Source organism: Suricata suricatta, chromosome 8, assembly GCF_006229205.1.
Source record: "Suricata suricatta isolate VVHF042 chromosome 8, meerkat_22Aug2017_6uvM2_HiC, whole genome shotgun sequence".
NCBI lineage: Eukaryota > Metazoa > Chordata > Mammalia > Carnivora > Herpestidae > Suricata > Suricata suricatta.
This window is the reverse complement of record NC_043707.1, coordinates 80,037,620-80,059,181: the sequence shown is the minus strand read 5'-3', so window position 1 is coordinate 80,059,181 and position 21,562 is coordinate 80,037,620. Positions and strand designations below refer to the sequence as shown.

At 38.7% G+C, this 21,562-nt stretch overlaps 1 protein-coding gene across 4 annotated transcripts in view; it reads left to right on the top strand.

Annotated features, from left to right (window-relative positions):
* Positions 1-21,562, top strand: part of ST6GALNAC3 (ST6 N-acetylgalactosaminide alpha-2,6-sialyltransferase 3) — a 516,687-nt gene that overhangs the window by 316,337 nt on the left and 178,788 nt on the right. For all 4 annotated transcript variants that reach the window (XM_029948936.1, XM_029948935.1, XM_029948937.1 and 1 more), the window contains exon 3: positions 3,443-3,852. In XM_029948936.1, the coding sequence (XP_029804796.1) occupies positions 3,443-3,852 (410 nt within the window). The remainder of the gene's footprint in view (positions 1-3,442; positions 3,853-21,562) is intronic.

Genomic DNA, 21,562 nt, shown 5'->3' with positions numbered 1-21,562 from the left:
GTCAGGTGATGGACATTTAGGCTCCTTCCATGTTTTGGCTATTGTTGACATTGCAAGCAGACCTATTCTAACCTATTGTTCAGAAATCTTACTGTAGCAGGGGTGATAGTCCCTTTGAGAGCAGAGTTTTAAGACACTTCATAAATGGTGAGACCTCAGTGGTACATCCAGACCACACCTGAGCTGTGTTGTTTAGTGTCCAGCCCTGTTCAATCCCTATGTGATTCTAATAGTTCACTGAATCTCTTTTTATATGAAGGGAAAAAAGGCATTTCATAAATGGACCTTTGTGGATTCAACAAGTTAAGGTTTTTTTCAGAACCCTTAATTTTGACATAAATACTTTTGCCCATCTGGCATATTTCACAGGTGCACAATAAAAACTAAAAGGAGTACAGTTAAGCTAACCTAATAAATGCTAGCATCCAAAATATAGTGGGAAACACAAGGATGGTCATCAGAGCAATTTTATAACAGAAAAAAAATCAGATAATAGCTAAATGCCCAGTGGTGGGCAAACAGGTACATTATGATATGTCCACAAAATGGAATATTGTGTCGACAGTAAAAATATCCCTCAGCGCTGTTTACCAGCATGGGAAAGTTTAATAATGTGAAATTAAATGAAAAACAAACGTTGCCAAATTTTATAACTGGTATTCGTCTACCTGTGTCTAGAAGGAAGAAAATACCACAAAATTTTGTAGCAATTGTCAAGTGGCAGAAATATGGAGAGTTTTTTCTTTTATTTATTTCAAGTTTTCCACAATGAGTCCATATTACTTCAATATTCAAGAAAAAAAATAAGTGTTTTAAAGCGGTTTGAGTAGTTTTGTTGTAACATTAGCTGTGGGAGTCTGTGTGCAAGGCATCTCAAATCTAACAGATCCGAAAACGAACTCGTTTTTCTCTTCTGATCCTGTGCTTTCCCTAAAGCCCCTGCCTTCTCATTTAAAGCCAGTTCCAGTCTTCCAGTTTCTTAGGCTAAAAATCTGAAGTTACCTTTGATTCCTCTCTATCTCTCAGATCCCACATTCCGTCTACTGTCAACCAATCGGCTCTACCGTCAGAATACAGCCAGCGTGTGGCCAGCGTCTTACTACTTCCTCTGCTACGTGATGACGTCCAAGCCCCCGTCATGCCACACATCGCTCCATGATTTTGGCAGTAGTCTGTTCTCCAAGTTTCTCCCCTTGTCTCCTTATTGACAGTTTTGCACACAGCAGCCAATGCTATTAAAGTATAATGCAGATCAGCCGCTTCCCTGGTCATCTCTCTGACTCTGGTACCCACTGGCTCTTTCTTGACAGCTCTCCGCCAGGCCACCTGCTCCCTTCTCTGTTCCTCTCCTGCCACGGAGGTGTGTGTAGTGGCTTTCGGTTTTGCTTTGCAGGAATATTTCCCCCACCCAAATCCCCAAAGCCAGTCCTTTCACTTTCTTCAAGTATCATTCCCCACCCAACCCCAGACCTTTTCTGATCCCTCTACCAACACACACACACACACACACACACACACACACACACACACACACACACATTCTTACCCTCTTCCTTGCTTTAATTTCCTCTATTTAGCACCTGTCTTCATCTATCATATTATATACTATGCTGATTCATTTATTACCTTTCTCCTCCCCAGTTGAATGTAAGATCTATGAGGTCAGGGATTTCTACTTAAAATTTTCACAGCTGAATAATCCCCAACCCCTAGAAAATGGAATGTCATAGTTGCTCAGGAATTGCTTTGGATTCCCACCATTATAGGAAAGATGTCTGGTTACAGTTGTGTGGTAATTATGCAGATGACTTGTTTGACGTACTTTGCCTCTCCATTTACTCACCTAGATTGAACCTGTTTGTAGATTGATAGGTTTCTTGCAGATTACATTTCTCTTTTCATCTAAATCAACAATTCTCGTTGAATTAGAAAAGTCCATTTCTCCCCTCGTATCAAGTTCATTGTTCAGGCTTCTGATAAGTTTTCTTAATTCAATTGGTTTCATTTCCTAATTTAGCCACTATATACTGAACTATAGTAATCTAAGGACTTCTGGAATTAAAATGAAGAAGACAGACATTGCCTCATACAGAGTTTGCTGTCTAGTGGACAGACATAATTAAACAATAAAGGACAACATAACTAATAAAGTAAGGGCAGTATCCAGTGTGAGAAGAGCCAATGACTAATAGGCACAATAAAAGTACAGGATCAAATGTCAGATACAAAATGTGGAATCTCATGGAAGGAAAATGAGAATGACATATAGCAACAAAGTGCATTGCTCCTTTTATCCCTGTTGTGAAAGAAAGGATGACTTTTCCTCATGGAGGAGGAAAGTAGCAAAAGGAATTTATTTGGTTTGCTTGAGAGGAAGGAATGCAAGGAATAATGGAAAAGAGCAATGGGTTTAGTTAGAAGATCTAGATTTGAATCTGCCACTGCAACTTGAATCTCTCATCTGCAAGTTCTGAGAGCTGGTGCTTAACCTCGGAGTCTCTGTTACCTCATTGGTTTAAAACAAGGAGAGCGGTGGTTAGGCCAGCACTAGAGATAATCTCTGCACGTTCTTTCCCTGAGTTCTTAAAAGAAACCTGTCTTTATCCATCTAAAATAAGCATAAACATGGGGCACCTGGGTGGCTCGGTCGGCTGAGTGTCCGACTTCGGCTCAGGTCATGATCTCGTGGTCATTGAGTTTGAGCCCAGCGTCGGGCTCCGTGCTGACAGCTCAGAGCCTGGAGCCTGCTTTGCATTCTGTCTCCCTCTCTCCCTGCCCCTCCCTCACACACATTCTGTTCTCTCTGTCTTTCAAAAATGAATAAACGTTAAAAATGTTTAAGTAAGCATAAACACAAAGGTCAGCTAACATGGTGATACAAGGGAATTTTTTAAGGGTTTCTGTAAAATTTTTGCTAGCCTGAGACTTGTCTTAAATAGTCCTTGATTCTGAAAAATTTCTCATTTGCTGAATTTTTCATATTTTCATCAACTGCTACTTAACTATTCATACATATAAGTAAAATACAGAATTGATGCCTGGAGATATTCCCTTTGCATTTCTGTCTTTAGCCACTGTCCTTATTAAAGAGATCAAATCTTTCCCCCATTTCCTTACTTCATTTGAAATTATGGTTTTATGAAAAGTCATTATTTAGAATGGGAAACAAATGACTACTTTTCCATTTAATTTTAAACTGACACAAGGGGATAGAAATTATCATTAAATAGAATTATTTCTTACCAATCTGTACTCACTCGATAAATGGAAGCATGTCCCTAGCTGTATAACCCCTACTGTAGGACCAGTACTTATATTTCAGAAATTCCTACAGCAGCTCTGCCCAATATCTGAATTTCGTCTTCCTAGAGAAACTTGTTGGGATAAGTGGGACCTACTAATTTAAGTGTTTCTCCCCTTGTCTTATTTCTCTGTCTTTCAGCCTTTGCAGCTGGACTGTGACCTCTGCGCCATAGTGTCAAACTCAGGTCAGATGGTTGGCCAGAAGGTGGGGAATGAGATAGACCAGTCATCCTGCATTTGGAGAATGAACAATGCCCCCACCAAGGGCTATGAGGAAGATGTTGGCCGCATGACCATGATTCGAGTTGTGTCCCATACCAGTGTTCCACTTTTGCTAAAAAACCCTGATTATTTTTTCAAGGAAGCAAATGCTACTATCTACGTCATTTGGGGCCCTTTCCGCAATATGAGGAAAGACGGCAATGGCATCGTTTACAACATGTTGAAAAAGACTGTTGACGTCTACCCGAATGCCCAAATTTACGTGACCACAGAGAAGCGCATGAGTTACTGTGATGGCATTTTTAAGAAGGAAACTGGGAAAGACAGGTGAGTCCTCTGGCAAGCAGCCTCTTTGTCTTTGACGCTAGCTCCTTGCTGAGTTCTTTTGCCAGCTATCAAATGAACAGAGTTATTTTTCAAATTGATTGTTCTATGTTTTCTTGACTATTATGATTACTTGATGAGCCAGCAGCTAGGCCCTATTTATTCCACCTACACTACCGTCTGTTCTCTCCCTTTTGATTGGCTTGAGGATCCAAAAAATACTGGATGCTTCCCCAAGGTATCTTTAGACTTGTTCTTATTTAGCTCAATTTGCTATGGGTTAAATTGGATGTTAGCCGAAAGGAAGTCTACACATTTTCTGTTTCAAAACAGACATGTTAAGGAACTTTAGGACCTAAACTCCTTTGGAAGTTGTGGTAAAAATTTACCTGAGACTACAAGACAGAAGAGGCTATTGATTCTCTAATAAGGTCACACGACTTCTTGCCTGCAAATAGACTCTATGATCGTGAGCACCATAACTTGGTATCTAACAGATATGTTGGTATGTTCAGCAGAATACCATATTGAAATTATGCATTACTGAAAATCATTAACAGTGGATTCTTGAAGAGAAATGAGGTCTAAATACCATTTACTCAGTTATCCAACAAACCAATTTGCATTTTCATTACATACATATTTTTTTTCCATAGGCTTCTGTAAAACACCCTTTCAACTTCCTTGTCCTGAGGCCTGTTCACCTCATTTTTCTCCCACTCTTTACACCTCCTGTTTCCTCTCTCTGCTCCCTCTTATCCCCCTCTCCCATAGAACTCTAATGCCTACCATTTTTTTCTTTCTTTTTAGAAAGGCAACCAGTGTACAGGAGAGAAGTAGAATTATTAGTTCATATTTATCTTTCTAATAAGAGCCACTGAAGGAAAATATTGAAACCAATTGCAAGAGTTTTAAGTCATGTGTGAATTTTACTTATTCATGTAATACCATGGATAAATTGAGCATTGGCTGTAATTCCAATATTAACATTCTGATTTCCTCGAAATGTATGTCTTTCACTGTTTAATATTATCAAATCTAAGTTTTTAAATACATTAGGGTATGTGTCTGTGGGGGGAACATTTCTGATATCTCTAGGTGTAATTTGCACACTGATAATTATTTTAAAACTTTATCTGGCCCAATTGTCCTACTGATAATGTAGGTTGAACATAGCATTTTCTGTTTCTGAGCACCCAAAACACACAGCTTCTAATGAACTGCAAGATAGCAATAACCGTGATGCTGGCCCTTTCCCCTGTTAGAGTTTGCAAAAAGAATCCCAGTAGTTAAATTTGAATCAGTGTGGAATACGCCTTCCAAAGAGATAGGCAGGAGAGATAAAGGAGTAGGTATGTGCTTCAAAGGAGTAGGTATGTAGTGCAATTCTATATAAATATGACCATCTCAAGGGGGTTGGAAATTTCTGGTCTCTCATTAGCCCAGTGCAATGCAGTTAATTAGATATATTTGGTATTTCATTAGTCATAGTCAGCCCTCAGGGTATCCCCCAGTCATCACTATATGCCCTAGAATCATTTGGGGCTATCAGAGAAGCGCTCAGCATGCCGTATGCTCCTGTGTATTTATATCATGTTGGCTTTTGCTGTGAGCTTTCAGTGAGACGGCACATGTCAAAGATGTATGGCTTGTAGAGCAAGAATTGGGAGAGGATAGCTTTGGAAGATTCGTTTTCCTACTGGCCGTGATGAGAAAAGCTATTTGTTTAAAGGGAAAAAGCTTGCTTGGTAAAATTAATTTCCAGGTATCATTCATTTGGTCAAGTTACCAAAAGAAAAGTGAAATTGATTTTATAATGCTTCCTTCTGTTTTCCTCCCAAGTCTATTCGTGTCCGGTTGCGGCATGGAGCCCTGCAGCCAGACTGAAAAAAGACAACTGTGCTAGTGTTTGAGAAATGAACAGAATGTATGGTTTGGGTACAATCTGGATGGATGGCAAAGGTTGGCCAAAATGACTTCAAAGGCCGTTATCTGCTCTGTTATTTAAATCTGTTTCCTGACTTTAGCTGTGTGGATTTTATTGTCTAAAGATTTCCCATAGTGATCTGATGTTCACTGCAAAATTTCAAGCAAGTATGTTTTTTAACTTTTTAGGAAGGAAAATGTCAAAATTATAAAGTAGAGAGACTAATGGTATAATGAACCTCTGTATACTCACAGTTTGGGTGATTAACTATCAACTCATGTCCAATATTGTTTCATCCATATCCCTACAGACTTTCCCCTTCCCAAGGATTATTTTGAAGCAAGTGCCAGACATCATATTGTTTCATTCATTAACATTTCAGCATGTATCTCTAGAAGATAAAGATTCTTGAAAATAAATACGTCATTGTCCTACATAAAAATCAACAATATTTCCTTAATAACATTATATAGTTTGTTTTCAAACTTCTCCAATAACCTGATTAATATTTTTAAATGTAATTCAGATTAGGGTTAGCATTAAGGTCCATACATTGTTCAAATCAGGGTTAGCATAACGTCTATAGGTTACAACTAATTGATATGTCTCCTATATTTCTCTTAATATCTCCCTCTCCCCATTATCGAAAAAAAACCCTAGTCATTTGTTCTATACAGTATTCCACAACCTAATTTTTGCTGATTGCACCCCCATGGTGTTTTTTGTAGATTGATATTTCTATAGTGAGGCTTTACTGGATTCAGGCCCTATTTTCTTCTTACCGAGACCATTAGGTGGTACTTCTATCAGCAGGAATAGTGTCTAGTTTTCTCCTTTCACATTAGCAGTCATTAATGATCATTGTCTACATTCAGTAGTTTATCAGAGGTTGCAAAATGGTGATATTTCATATTTTCATTTGTATTGGCTGAAACTGTATAAAGAGGAACTCGTCCTTGTTAACTTTCTTTTTAACCAAGAGATAGAAGATAGGACCAATCCTTTTTCTTTATCTGTTCTAAGGCATTGGTTCCCTAGCATCCTCCACAAGTGACCAGTAAGTTTATTATTATCAATGTTTACATGTTGACATATATTTAACTATATTTGGAATATTTCAATTCATTAGAATTACGTCTTTACGCTCAAAGTGTCCTACTTTGTGCCTCTTCAAATTAGTTATGGAGTCCTGACATGCCTTCAGTAATTTTGGATAGCTTCTTCGATTCCTCGTGTTACAGGTTGATTTAGGGTCTTCTTGTACATATGTGGATGCAGAGCTGGATCCAGATATTTCTCCAAAGAACTCTGGGCCGTTTAGTATTTCAGAGAGCGTCATCTCCGTGCTACATGTGCTCATTGCTACTAGGTTTGTCTCTGTTTCTTGGCCTTTTCATTGGACAAAGCTGGTGTAGAAACAATGTATGCTGCATATATTGTTTAAAGATAAAATCATCATGAGTTCAAACGGAAACTTCCAATTCAGATTCAGGGCTATCGTGTTTTAATTTTACCTCATGTGTCTTACATGCATTTCTCCTTTTTGCCATCCTGGCAAGCCCAGGTCCTAGAGACACCAATGTAATTACTCATCTGTTTCATCTATAACGTACACACTTTTAGAATAACATCACAGCCAGCAATATTATTACTGTCAGTATTTTCAGATTATTTTACATCAAAGAAGATGTATTAATGGTAAGCATTCATGTGGGTCCATGCTCACAAAATGTGTGTTATTTATATCCTAACAAAAGTTTTAAGTATTTTTCTCCTAAGTAAATAGGTCAGTGGATAGGTCATTGCAGACATGAGGGAGTAAGGAAGAAGGGACATAGGTTTAATTTGACTTTTGTTGTAAAGCTATTTTGGCTGATTTGCCTGAACTTCCTGGAACTTTTTAGCAAGTGCTCATTTTCATCGTCAGGTTTTTAACTGAGAGGTTATGTCACCATTATGTTGTATAATTTATAGAATTTAAAAAAATTGTGTCCCTAGTAGTTAAAATGATTCATGGTAGAAAAATGACTAAATGGAGTTTCTCAAAGAAAAAAATGGACTCTCAGCTTGCTTCTTCAAATTGTCAAAATCCTTTTAAAGAAGTATAAACCTCTCTCTCTCATGTAAGGTGGGCGTTTTTCATTTTGTCCAGTGCTTTTTTTTTTTTTTTTGGTCTTAAGGAATTCGTCACTGAGGAAACATGAGGTAGTAAAAGAAATGTATGTAGTGTTAAATTTCTTAGAATAAGTTTAGACCAACTCATAAGCATATTGGAATACTTTTTCAAACCAAATGAAATTTAATTTGCTTTCTTACCAGTCACTGACTAAAACTGTTTGGCTTGTCAATTACAAAGTGACCTTACGGGAAAGGCTGAAAGAAAAGAAAGAGAAGGCAGCATGTCCTTTCTCTCTTCATCTTCTGGGGCCCAGTTTTCTTTGGATTTCTGGGGCTTTGTGGCGGTGGTCACTTTTGTATTTTCGCTTAACCAAATATTTTTCTAGGAAGTAACCTTCAACAAATCAGAAACCTTTGGACTTAAAGGTCTTATATTCAAAATAAAGTGGACCTAATAAAGGTCTTCCCTCTTTGAATGATTGGTATGCATAAATAACACTAGCCTGATGACATTTATACATTTGCATTAATACGTCTTAAGACTGAAATACCGTAGAGGTGATGTCAGGATGGTGGCACATGGCGCCACACTCAGCATCTGAAGGATGTGATTATGTGCCTGGCCGTGTCCTGACGCAAAATGAACATGAACCCTCCTGGAGAAGCAGCAGAGAGCCAGGGGGAGATAGTCTTCTTACCTGTAGGCAGGTGGGCCATTGCAGCTCGCCTCCCACTTTAGAAATACATTGGCAAATGCAAGCACATTATTTAATTAAGTAATAATTGAGAAAGCTATAGTCCCCATTAAAAACGCAAAGCTAATTTAGGGCTGATAAAGGGCCCTGAGCTGCCCTAAATAGGTCTTAATTAGCTGGCACCAATGTGGCTCCGCCTTCAGGGATGGATGAAATTAATGAAAGCTAGCCACAAATAGATCAATGTTTCAAGATGTTACTGCCTCAGGTGCAGAGGATGAGAAGGAGGGAGTTACTTTCAAGGATCGTTTAGGAAACAAGAGGCACAAAAGTCACTTTCAGAGAACACTGTCAAAATGGCAAACTGATTCATAAATATCAAGATGGCTGCATGTGTAATATTTGCCAGCACGTTCCATCCGTTCCCACTCCATTCTAAGGAGAGAAAAAGAAATCAGTGAGGCGTCATTTCTCACTGCCTTCTGTTGGAGACAGGTTTGTCATCTGGCGTGGTTTTAAGTACAGCCTGGGTTTTGCTATTTCAGCTTGGCCATTTTGAAAGCTTCTTATTCAACTTTAGGGATTAGGTTGGCTCACATCCCTTAGGTTTGCAAAGCCTTAATGGTTTCTAAAGTGGGAAAGTTTCAAGCCTCCTCGTCCTGAGAAATTTGGAAACTCTCTGAGAGTCCCCTCTATTGGGCTACAAGGCAGGTAAGCAAGTAAGCTGCCTCAACAGAAGGAGGGCAGCAAGGAGCAGGAGCAAAAAGAAAACCAAGATAGAACCAAAAACTGTGCTAGCCTAAGAGTCGGCCACAAGGCACCAAAATGTGCCTAATTCATCCCAACTAGTATTATTTTTCGACCTGGACCCTGAAAACAAAGATATCTATTTATTTGTAACTCAGAATAAATAGGTATAACTGCAGGAAATCCTGGACCAACAGAAAATAATAGGCAAAATGGAAAGATTCTTGGACTGAAAGGCAGGGCACAGTATTAAAAACAGTGTTTTTCTTTTTTTTCCTTTTTGAAGATGGTCTTTGCAAATTCAGCATCTCAGCACTTTTTCAAGAGCAATGTTGACACACCTCTGTTAAAGTGAATTCATGTTCCCATCCCCGCTGATGTATTTGGCAGGAACAATAAGTTCACATAGCAGTCATGGGCAGACCCATAGGACTCCTGGTCAAAAAGTGTAATAAGGCATCCAGGGCTCTGCGTTCATGCTAACAAGCATTGGGAAACAAGGGATTTTGTTTTTCCCATTATTCATGATGGCATCCGATGACCTACATTAGGCTTCTTCTGTAATACACATGGCTGGAAATTAAAAATTCAATAAAAAAGAGAGAAGAATCTATTTTAATAATGGGAGAATGGGGAAGGATGCTGGTTATTTACCATGCCATCAGGACCAACCTGCCAAATGCTTAAAAACACACACATGCATGCACGCATACACACTGAGTGAACACTGTGATATATTTGACAAGACAGCTTAGTTGAGGATTAAAACAAGAGAAACAGCTAAGATTCAGTGACTATATTTTTAAAAGGAAGGCTGTGCAGACTACTGATATTGCAGAAATCAAGACTTACAACCAGTGTTCTTGGGAAATAAGTTCTCCTGGGCCTTAGGATATGACTTGACAGAAAAGCTAGATGCATGACCAGATTATACTGTAGAAAAAAAATGTCCCAGTAGATGCTTATGCTGGACATTCCCTCAGACAAAAGGCTCTTGAACACCACAGAGGGTGTGAAACTCAGAGACAAACAGGCTTTAAATTAAAAACCTCATTAGACTATATCTACCCTTTTATACTTTATAAGGGCTTTGGAAGTTTTTAACTTCTCCTGTTTTTTGTTTGTTTGTTTAAAGTCATGCAGTCTATCTCTTAAGATGATTTACTCTCCTTCTATAATTTGGATTTCTATATTTGATTTGATATATTTTTTTCAGACATCTGTGTTGCTCTTTCAAGTTTAGGTTAAAATCAAGAATATTAAGAATGGTTATACGCTTGTTTATAAAAAACATATGAACCAGGGGCAGGCCCTTTTCTTTTTCCTTAATTGTTGTGTGACTAGACTCTTAAGACAGAGTTGATTGTTTTGAGACTTTTCCTACTATAGGGTATCCATCTGGACTATTAGATTTTTAATTGCTTGCGCAACGATTTCAAGGGAAAAATAGTAAAATGTTGTAGGAACTCTACAAGTGTCTCGAATTTTTTGCTTCTCTGAAAACTAAAACAAGAGACTTCTTTTCAAGTCTAGTATTATTGACCTTCTAAATGAATTTCCCTCTTTGGCTCTTTTTCTCACTAAAGAGTGGGTCCTCTAGATCAATACAGTTCATTCTTTCTTTTCTTCTTTCTTCCTTCCTTTCTTTCAACACAATACTTTTCAAACTGAAGTGTGCATATCATCACCTTCTGATTCAGGTGATTTTGAGTGGTGCCTGAGAATTTGCATTCTGAAGAAGTTGCCAGGCCAGGTCAGGGCTGTTAATCTGAAGATGATACTTTCTTTTTTTTTTAGTTTATTTTTTTCATGTGGAATTTTTTATATAGTTTATTACCAAGTTGGTTTCCATATAACACCCAGTGCTCTTCCCCACAAGTGCCCCTCTCTATGACCATCACCCACCATCCTCTTCCCCCCTCCCTCTTCATCCCTCAGTTTGTTCTCAGCATTCAAAAGTCTCTCATGACTTGCCCCACTCCCTCTCCCCAACTCTTTTCTCCCCCTTTTCCATTCCCATGTTAGACCTATGAGTGACAACATATGGTGTCTGTCCTTCTCTGCCTGACTTATTTCGCTTAGCATGACCCCCTCGAGGTCCATCCATTTTGCTACCAATGGCCAGATTTTATTTTTTCTTATTGCCATGGAGTATTCCATTGTATATATATGCCACATCTGAAGATGATACTTTCAGTAGTACTATTTTAGATTGCTTTGATTGAAGGGATAAGACAACATTTCATTGTTCCTGGAGCCAGAGAAATACATAAGTGAAGACTAGCTATTTCCCAAATAGCTTGGTAATCTGCTTGTAGTTGAATCCAAGTTTTGTGACTCTGCTCTGTCCCTGGCCAATTAAGTGTGGTGACCACCTTAAGTTGAACCTTAAATGCGTAAGCATCCAACAAGTATGATGTATCTGACCTTACCGGGATTATTTGTCCATTTCTCTCATTGACGACACAACTCTTAAGGACAGGGACTGTGCCCATCTCTATTTTATTCTCAGACCTACCATGCTGGTGGTTTGCCACCAAAATACCAAATCTATTGTTTTCACTCTACTGCTTTCAGCTAAATGGCCTACAGATATTTCAGGTTTCCTTGAAATGACCTGAGCAATAACTCGTCCTCTTTCTTCTGTCATTACTACTACCACTGGTGCAGTGGAGGCCTTGTTTACCTTTCACATGGTAACAGCTAACACAGCCTTGACTAACACAGCTTTGCAGGCAATGTTCCCTCTGCCTAAATTGTACTTCCTCCTGTCACCATGCACACAAATGCATCCTTTATGACCAAATCAAATGTTACCTCTTCCATGAAGCCTTTTATAATATCTCTAATTAGGACTCATATTTCCTTCTCAGAAAATCCATAGAATTTGGACTTTTTAAAAATGGAAATCATCACTCTTTACCATGCATTATTGCCATTTATGTCTAATCTCTGCAGGTAGTCCATAAACTCTTTGAGGGGATATCAGCTCTTATATATTGTTTCCCTAGAATCTGATATAATATTTGACTCTAATAGTAAATATTTGATAGATGAAGGGATAAGTAGTTGAGCAAATGAGCAAAATAATAATAATAATAATAACTGAAGTGTTTTTAAGTCTACAAGTCCCTTTGCCGCTCTTTGAAATAATTATGATTTTCCAAACACTTCTTTCAGTATATAGGGGTCACTGTAATTCAATGAGGCAAGTTCCAGGATTGTGTTTTGATAGAAAAGTTTCCACACTTCTATTCAGACAGACCACCCCTTGCCCTACCTTACCCAGAGGTTGGCAAATCTATTACCTTCTCTAGGGATTTTGTGTGACGGGGCACTGGGTTTTTAATAAGTCACTGACAGAGCCATTCCTCAAATACAGGTTTCCGTTTTAGCTGCACGTCAGTGGAAAAGCATGTTCTGAGACTTCACTCACAATTCTGTTAGCTGTCAGTGGTCTGGTGAAAAGTCAGTTTCTAGTGCCCAGACTCTTGGGCTCTAGGAAGCAAACACAACAACCAACCATCACAGAAGACAGGGGACAAAAGACCAAGTAAAGGAGAGCTGATCGCCACCTAACTTTATCTTCTAATTATCTCCCACAGAACATGTTCTTCTTTGATAACAAAGAAAGTGAATTGCCTTAGTAAGAATTCATTTTAAAATATTCATGATGAATATTAAAAAAAAAAATGGTAGTGGTATCTCCCAATCCACTGCATGAGTGATTGGTGAATTTGTACATGAGGGAAATTAATGAAAGTGTTTGGACATAATTCAGATCTTGTCAGTCTTCCACTCATAACCTTGCTATAGCCCCCTACTTCCCTGAGAGTGAAAGCACACATTTTTACAATGATTTACAATTACTTTCAGGGTGATCTGACCCTTGTGGCCTCACTGACCTTCATTTATTAAACTTATTTTGTGCTTACTCCGCTCCAGCCATACAGACTTCCTAGCTCACGTCACCCACGGTAGGCATGCTCCCTCCTTCAGCCTCTACTTTAGCTCTCTGCGGGACGACTCTTCTTCCCCATATATTGCATGATTCATTTAATCATCTCCTGTAAGCCTTTTCTCATTTGTCATTCAGTCAATAAGTCTGACACAATGTCACCTAAGATTGAAATCCTACTTTCCATACCCAGCATTCCCACTTATCCCTACCTTGTTCTACTTTCCTCTTTTCCTCTCCAGCGTTGTTTCCCTTCTAACATTCTATAGACTATGCTTCTTTATTTTATCCTTTATCGTTTGTCTGACTCACACACTAGAATAGAAGTTTCTTAAGTCAGGGATCATTGTCTATTTTTGTCGTGGGTAAATCACAAACACCTAGAAAAGTGTGTGGTGTAGAATGCATATTTAATATTTGCTGAATGAATGACCAAGAGGAGAGGAAAAACAACTACATAAGTAGAGGATCGAGGCAAACTTGTATAGCTTATCTCATGGGGCCTACCAAAGTTCGGCTTAAAAAGAAGAAAATACATACGTTCAGAAACTATGCAATTAAGGTAGGAGTAAGGCTGTTTGTTCTGTTACTCTACAAAAGGTTACCAGGATAATAGCCCTCTATTTCAAAGAGATCATCTTGTCACTCAAGGAATGGTCTGACCAATGTTTTATCCTTTAGCACTTGGACCAGTTTAAACAGAATTGACAAAACTAGCTCATTTCTAGTACACAGCAGAAACAGCAACAGTCTCTTGACTCTTATCTGGTTTGGTAGGAAGGTGGATCCTGAAAGTGAGCAGACATCACAATCACCCGGAGGGGCAGCTTAAAACAGACTTCTAGGCCCATCCTGAAAGTTTCTGCATCGTTGGTTGGGGGACAAGGCCACAGCCTTTGTGTTTCTAACAAATTCCCAGGTAATGCTGTTGCCGTTGTCCTAGGAACAAACTTTGGAAACCACTGTGGTAGAGAAAGATTCTAAGATATCAGGAATTATATTCAATTATTTTGAAAACTTTTGGTTCTCTCATCTTCATATATTGGTGCAGTGTTAACATGAACACCTAACGTGATTTTTATTATGCTATTTTTAATGATGAAAACTTTTTAACCTCCTGCACAAATCCAGCTACAGCTCCATCATTTTATTCTTCACTTTCTTAAGATCTTGCTCCTCTGTAATCATGCCAGATGGTGTTGCTCATTAGCTTATGAGGAAAGGATGCTTTATCATTCTAGACAGAGAGACAAATCATTCCGTTCTCTGACTTTGAGTCAAGAATCAACATTTGGGTGTATGTTCAACCTACTATTTGCTTTACAATTTTGCTCATTAGGTATTTATTACCCTGACAGTATACGAACGAGTCATTATCCCTCTGTCAAGTGTTTCTTTCAAATTATATTCATTTAACGTTCATATCGGCGCTGACATCTGCCATCATCACAGCACTACCTCCACTAACGTGATTTCCCTTTTGCCTGAATTGTCTGGGTGGGGTGGTTATCTTGGAGGTATATCCGTAGAATGGAGATGCTAGGTACTAGTCCACCCTCTGACGTACCTTGTTCCAAATGGATAACTGTGGCAACTGGCATCGCTGATTTGTGAAAACCAGTAAAACTTAGAGGGGGATAAAGTAGCATTATGACCAAAATTTTTGCATTCTTTTCATTTATTGTATGTTTTTCCTTAAGAAGAAAACACAATGAGGAAAGCATAGGATTTAAAGACAGGTGTTAAAAAACAAAATCAAACCTGAAATACTTAGTAAGACACTAGCAAGGTAGACAGGGACCCTCCTTCCACGGAAAGTGGAGAACTAGTTAGCATTCAGGATCCCAAAAGTATATATACCTGATGCATTAAATTATTGGAACAAAAACATTTATAATTTTTACTAAAAGGATACTTTAAATTATGGCTAGATAGTTCATGTAAATACACAATGACAGGCACACACGTAATGTGCTTCTGATGTGAATGGCTTGTTTATTATCCCAGATAATGTTCCCCTCTTACGTGGCAATGTTGAACATGTCAAATTTTCTTGAACTTTTGTTGAACAGAGAGAAGGGGACATAGTGGAAGACTTCTGGGAGGGATTGTCAATCTGTCTTAATTCTTGTAGTTGAAAGTAGATATTTGGCCATTACATCTTCCTTAACTACAGTGTTGAGAATCTTGTGATGAAGTGAATATTCCACAGCCAATGTATATCATGGTGGAGGGGCAAGAACTCTGAAGGGAAATGCAAAACAATAAAGGGTTGCTATTTCAAGGTCACATATGCACTATGTATTTTTTTATTTGTATTTTTTTTTGAAAGAGAGAGAAAGAGAGAGTGCCAGTGGGGGAGGGACAGAGAGAGAGGGGACAGCGGATCCAAAGCAGGCTCTGCACTGAAAGCTCAAAAGAGCAAAGAGCCTGATGCGGGGCTCAAATTCACAAACCATGAGTGAGATCATGACCCAGGCTGAAGTCAGATGCTTAACTGTCCATGAGTCACCAGCCTCATCTATTGTGTATTTCTAATGTGTTATGTAGCCTTTAACAAATACAATCATGTTTGCTTGGGAGTACATTATATTTTTCCCCATCAGTGGAGCAAATTTCACTTATATGATTATAATTAAGTTGCTCTTTATTTCCCTTTTGTTTTTACTTCACTCATAACTCATCTGAAAGTTTACCATCCCACCTTGATTAGAAGAGAAGACCCTTCCAAAGACTGAACCATTGGCAACTTTGTCACCCAGAAAGAATTACTGAGAAAAGAAATGACTCCATAACTGGTTCATCATATTTTCCTTAGCAGGTGGATTCTTGGTGGGCCAAGTGTGTTTCTGGTGTTTTTGCTGCCAAGCACTTTGAGGGTGTTCAGTAAATATTAAATAAGAAGAAGAATTTCCTAATTAAGATGAACATTTTTCTATATTAAGCAGATGGTGCTCAATAGGAGTAGCCCATTATTTACAAGTATGACACAAGGTGCTGGCAATTGTCTAGGAAACACGGCTCTGACTTCAGATGCTGATTATATGTTAAAGCAAACTTTTGTGACAAACAGCTTGATCAATATTAGTTAATGTTTGTGATAAAATCTGTGAATAGAGGTGGACTTTGTGTGTGTCTGTAATTCTGCTGTTTTGATTATTAATATTGACTTCAACTATAAAAGTATTTCTTGCTATCTGCTGCAGGGCATCTTTTGGCAAAATCAGTGTATATCTGATTTTATCCCAAAGGCTTACCAGCTGATTTGAATTCTTGTGATTATCTGATTTCTGAAGAAATTTTTCTTCCAAGACCTTTGAGTATCTCTTTATGGTTTCTAAAACTAGATGTGAACACCTCCATAGTATTTGCAATGCTCATATTAGTAGCTGAAACCTCAGTGGAACTAAGGAGAGTTAATTAGGCATTCCCAAAATACACATCATTTTATGATTTTGCAGATCACCCCGATGGAAATAACAGTCTAATTTCGTCAAGTCATGTAAATTACAGTGAGAGGGATGATGAGAGTAGGCAATTCTCGGCTCTTGGAGAAGTTAATTTTGTTGTCAGCACACACATCTCCAAAAATCACAAACCACAGGCAGAACTTTCTAGCTCAAGTGAGATTTGGTGACCATATATTATTTCCACTTCGAACGTCTGCCTTCTATAAAGGGTCTATGCAAATAGGGGCTTTCAAGGATGTAAAACTGGCAGCTTCCTCTACTCAGAGCTGAGAGAGCAGCTGCCATGCTTTCTCATAAAGGATTGAAAACATCCTGTTTACTAACAGACACCCACACGCCCTCACCCACTACACTCACACCAAGCTATTCTATTCCGGCAGAGTTTTTATTTTGGTTTGAGATAGGCAGCACAGACGTGTTTAAGTCTTTTACAAACATTTCATTCATTCTTTGAGCGCATACTCCCTGGGTGCTAACTAGGTGTCAGACATTGCCCTAGACAAGGGGAATACACTGAGCCTTTGAAACATACTCTCTAGTTTTATTGGGAACTCATCAGACGTTCTGGCATGTGTTGGCAGGTTCTTTGCATCTGGTCTCACCTCCTTATTTTTAATATTTATAAATCATGCTCATCAGGCTGTCAGTAGGTAGGAAATGAAAGTAGTTGAGAAACCCCTGCCAAGACAGAACGAATCCCGGAGTGAACTAAAAATATGTTGACCGCAAGGATGTGTGGCAAACCAAGATGTGTTCTCGAAGCAGCAAAAATTACTGTTGTGCCAAAGTCCAAGCTCTACCTCATTGTCAGATAATCAGTGGGCTAGAGAGTTCACCTGTGCTCTCCACAACCTCTGTTAAGAAATAATGACCATGTGCTTTCTTTCAACAAGCCTGGAGTCCACCCAGAACATGAGCTCATAAATACGGTAGCTAAAGTAAGGCTTATGATAATATAGAAGATGAATCATCTCCCTATTTTGAAAAACATGTATTCTATAACTTAGTACATCTGGAGTCCTCCCAGAGACCTCTATGATTTTGCTCTCTCATTTTCTTTAGGTCTTGATTCAAATGTTGCCTCATCAGAGAGCTCTTCTTTGACAACACCCTCCATTTGGCCCCCTCCCCACAGCCTGCTTACCAAACTTTATTGTCCTTTCTGTCACTTATCATGGCCTGACACATAATGTGTTTGCTCTTCTCCATCTTTGCCCAACCTGACTGTAAGCACCAGGAGATCAGGATTGCGTATTACCCCGTGCTCTATCTCTACCCCCTCAACTAGCACCTACCACATAGGTGACGCTCACTATCCAGTTGCTGAGTTGATGACAAGAGTCTGTTTGAAACTGTTAGTTTCTTAATTTAAGAAGTGATATTTGTCAAGAACTTTTAGGGTTGGACTGGAACTCAGAAATCTCTATCCTACTCTGTCCCAACATTTTTCATACCAATATTCCTTTGTATGATTTTTACCCCTACAAGCTTTATGCTTTGAAAAATGTGATCCTTAAAAAAATACGTGTTAAGTAGTATGTCTTTTTCCATCTACATAAATCTGAAAAAAATTAACTGCCATCAGAAATTGATAACCAGAGGTGATACTGTTCCAGCTGAAAACCAAAATTGTGTATGTGTCCATGACTTTGAATTGGATAATAAGTGATTTCTGTTTAACGTTTCAGAATTTTGTATGTAGCTCAATAATCTCTGTTGCCAACTTCAGCTTCCCTTATAAGAGATCACAGTAAGGAAATTTCAAAACAAATCCAATACGCCTCATGGATGGGAAACCTAAGACCGGGCTAATGCCTTATGACTTTCTCAAGGTCACACCTCTTCTGGTAGTGACCTTCTGTCACAGGGTCTTCTGAGTCCTCTCTAGTGCTGCGTTTACTGGTCCATGTGGCCCTCCCCCCTGCCCCCCACTGAATTCAGCACCAGCTGCAGCAGTGTTTGCAAGTGTATTCTGTGGGCCACCTGTTTCAGAATCTTCTGGAATGTCTTGATAAAAACAGCTCCTCAGTCCTATAGATTCGTAATCTCTGGAAATAGAACCTGCATTTTAATCAGTTCCTCAGGTGTGTCTTACACATAACCAGTGTCTGAGGACAAGTCACCTATGGTGTGCCAAGACTCTTGATTCTCCTCCGTTTGAATAGAAAAATAAAATTCTCAAACCTTATCACCAAATTGTATGAGAACATATTTGTTGAATGCTTTGACCAATAGCTTTCATTTATTTATTTATTTATGTTGAGAGGGACAGAGATAGCATGAGCGGGGGAGGGGCAGAGAGAGAGGGAAGGAGAGAGAATCCCGAGCAGACTCCATGCTGTCAGTGCAGAGCCTGGCAGGGGGCTTGAACTCATGAAATCATGAGATCATGATGTGAACCAAAACCAAGAGTTGGATGCTCAACTGATTGAGCCACCCAGGTACCTTGACCAATAGCTTTTCTTAGAGAGGGGCACTGGTCTATGTTAAAATCTGCTTCATTTTACAATCAAGTTAGATAATAAGCTAAGGGCTACTTTGAAGTTTTGGGTTTCAATCTAACTAGTTCATTAATTTCTTCCACTAACTTTGTAGAGTGTAAGGTGCCCAGGATTCAGAGATAATGGGACAGCCCTAGTGAACTTGGAGGAACCATACTGAAGTTGGTTTCAGAGAGTTGCAGGGAACTTTGAGGGGCTTGTAATGCCTCCATATAAGGCCTCAAGACCAAGTCACACAACGAACCAAGGCCACGTGTATTCTATGCTACGTTTCTCAATCCCTTTTCATGCCTCCCCACCTCTGACACCTCTGCAAGTCCACCAACTGGTCTCAGACTTCGCCAAAAGAATAATGAGGGGATCTGTGATTTCTTGGAGGTAGTGGTTAAAAAATGAACTTTGTTTGGTATTATTATTGTTGTTGCTATTGTTTTGCTATTAGTTTGCAGTATTGTTGCTATTAGTTTGCAGGACTCATAATCACTGTCACCATAATCACTGTCCAGTTGCATTACCTTTGCCTTTGTCCTAAGAGATGTCTCCCACTCTTCATCATCTTTGGGAAAGAATCATACAGTTCATCAACATTTTACTTCTTGGCATACAACCTTGAGCAATTCAAAAAATTTCCCAGAAATGGCTTTGTGGGCTGTTAATTTAATTCTGTGAATGGTGAAAACTGCTGAAGACATTTTTCAAAGGTTAGGCTATTGAATATTTCATACATGGAAACTGACTTAAGAAAGACTTGGATACTTAAGGCCACAAAAAATGAGGGGAAATATACTTTAAAAACCTTATAAACTAGACTTTCTCAGAAGAATATTAATATATTATTTTTCTCCATCTTGAAATATCCTCAGGCATGTGTTGAATGAGCAGACTTCATGGTTGTAGTTTTGTTGTTCTTTCCATGTTGCTTTGCAATTCTCCCTGTGGCCATCATATTGATTTGAACACTGTGGTCATCATTCAAGGAAAATGGAGGCATTAATAACTGGGTCTCTGTGGACAGACTGTAATAGAAAACCTTATAAATAATTGCCCACTAATGAGAAAATTAAAAATATGCACTGTATCATAATGGTCATAATGTAATCATTAAAATTACAATTATATGACAATGAAAGAACTCATTATGCATTAGTTTATCTTTACATAATGTTAATGACTAATGAAAGTGTGACAATTACATCTAATTAAGTTTCACAACATTTCTGCACTTCCTGTAAATGGACTGTATTTTGCTTGAAACAGTTTACGTGGAGACATTAGTGACGCCGAGGTCCATCGCTGTTATGAGTTTTGAAACGTGACCATCGGTGTTACTAGAATCTGTAACTTAGTGTTCTTTTGTTAAATGAAGCTTACCAAGGGTGGCTTTATAAAAGTATCTCTTGGATTGCTTTATTCATGTTGTTGTGTGTGTATATGTGTGTGTGCACGCGCTCACGCACGTGCACCTGATTATGTTTTGTCTTTAACAATAGACTTATACTAAAATTTTAAATTAGAGAAAATTCACTTGGATTTGGGTTATAATACTGGATGGAGGTCGATACGTTACTGTCTTGCTATACATTATCCTATATCCTATCTGTGTGTCCTACATGCGCTCTGTGTTGTTTATTTTTCTTATGTGTAAAGTTATGATGAAAGTAATAACATCTGCCTCATGTGCTTTGCTAGAATTAACATTTATTTTGTTTAATCTATAAATTTATGACATTATTTAATCAGGGCCTGGCACATGATAAGCATTAGTAAATATTAGTTATTATGATTTATTTTACAGCCATATTATAATATCCAGAGAACAAACCCAAGGGTAGTGTGTCACTTTTCCTCCACTGACAGTTTATTATGTCTTCAGGTAATCACTCAGACCTTTATTATTCCCTTACTTTAAAAAAAGTTATTACACGCATCGTATTGAAAACAGCATGGGACCCTCTGTAAGTGATCAGCCCTGTTCTCCAGAATGGAGCGTTGAAATGCTTGAACCATGTTTGACGTTGGCTAAGTCACCAGGGCTTCCTACTGTTCAGATTTTACTTTCAGAATGATGGACTGTGGGTTTCCTCCAGACCCTTGGCCAATGTCACCAGTCTTGGATCATCAGGACAAACCCAAAGACTGTGGACAGAAGTTCAGGTAGAAGTTGGCCAACCAGTCCATTTTTACTGCACTTCCAAGAAGCTATGCTGTTGACCGTTATTTTTTTTTTCCCTGTTCCTTCTGTATGTTAAGCACAGAGGAAACATGCATTCCCTGAGAGGACTTAATCCAGCTGCATA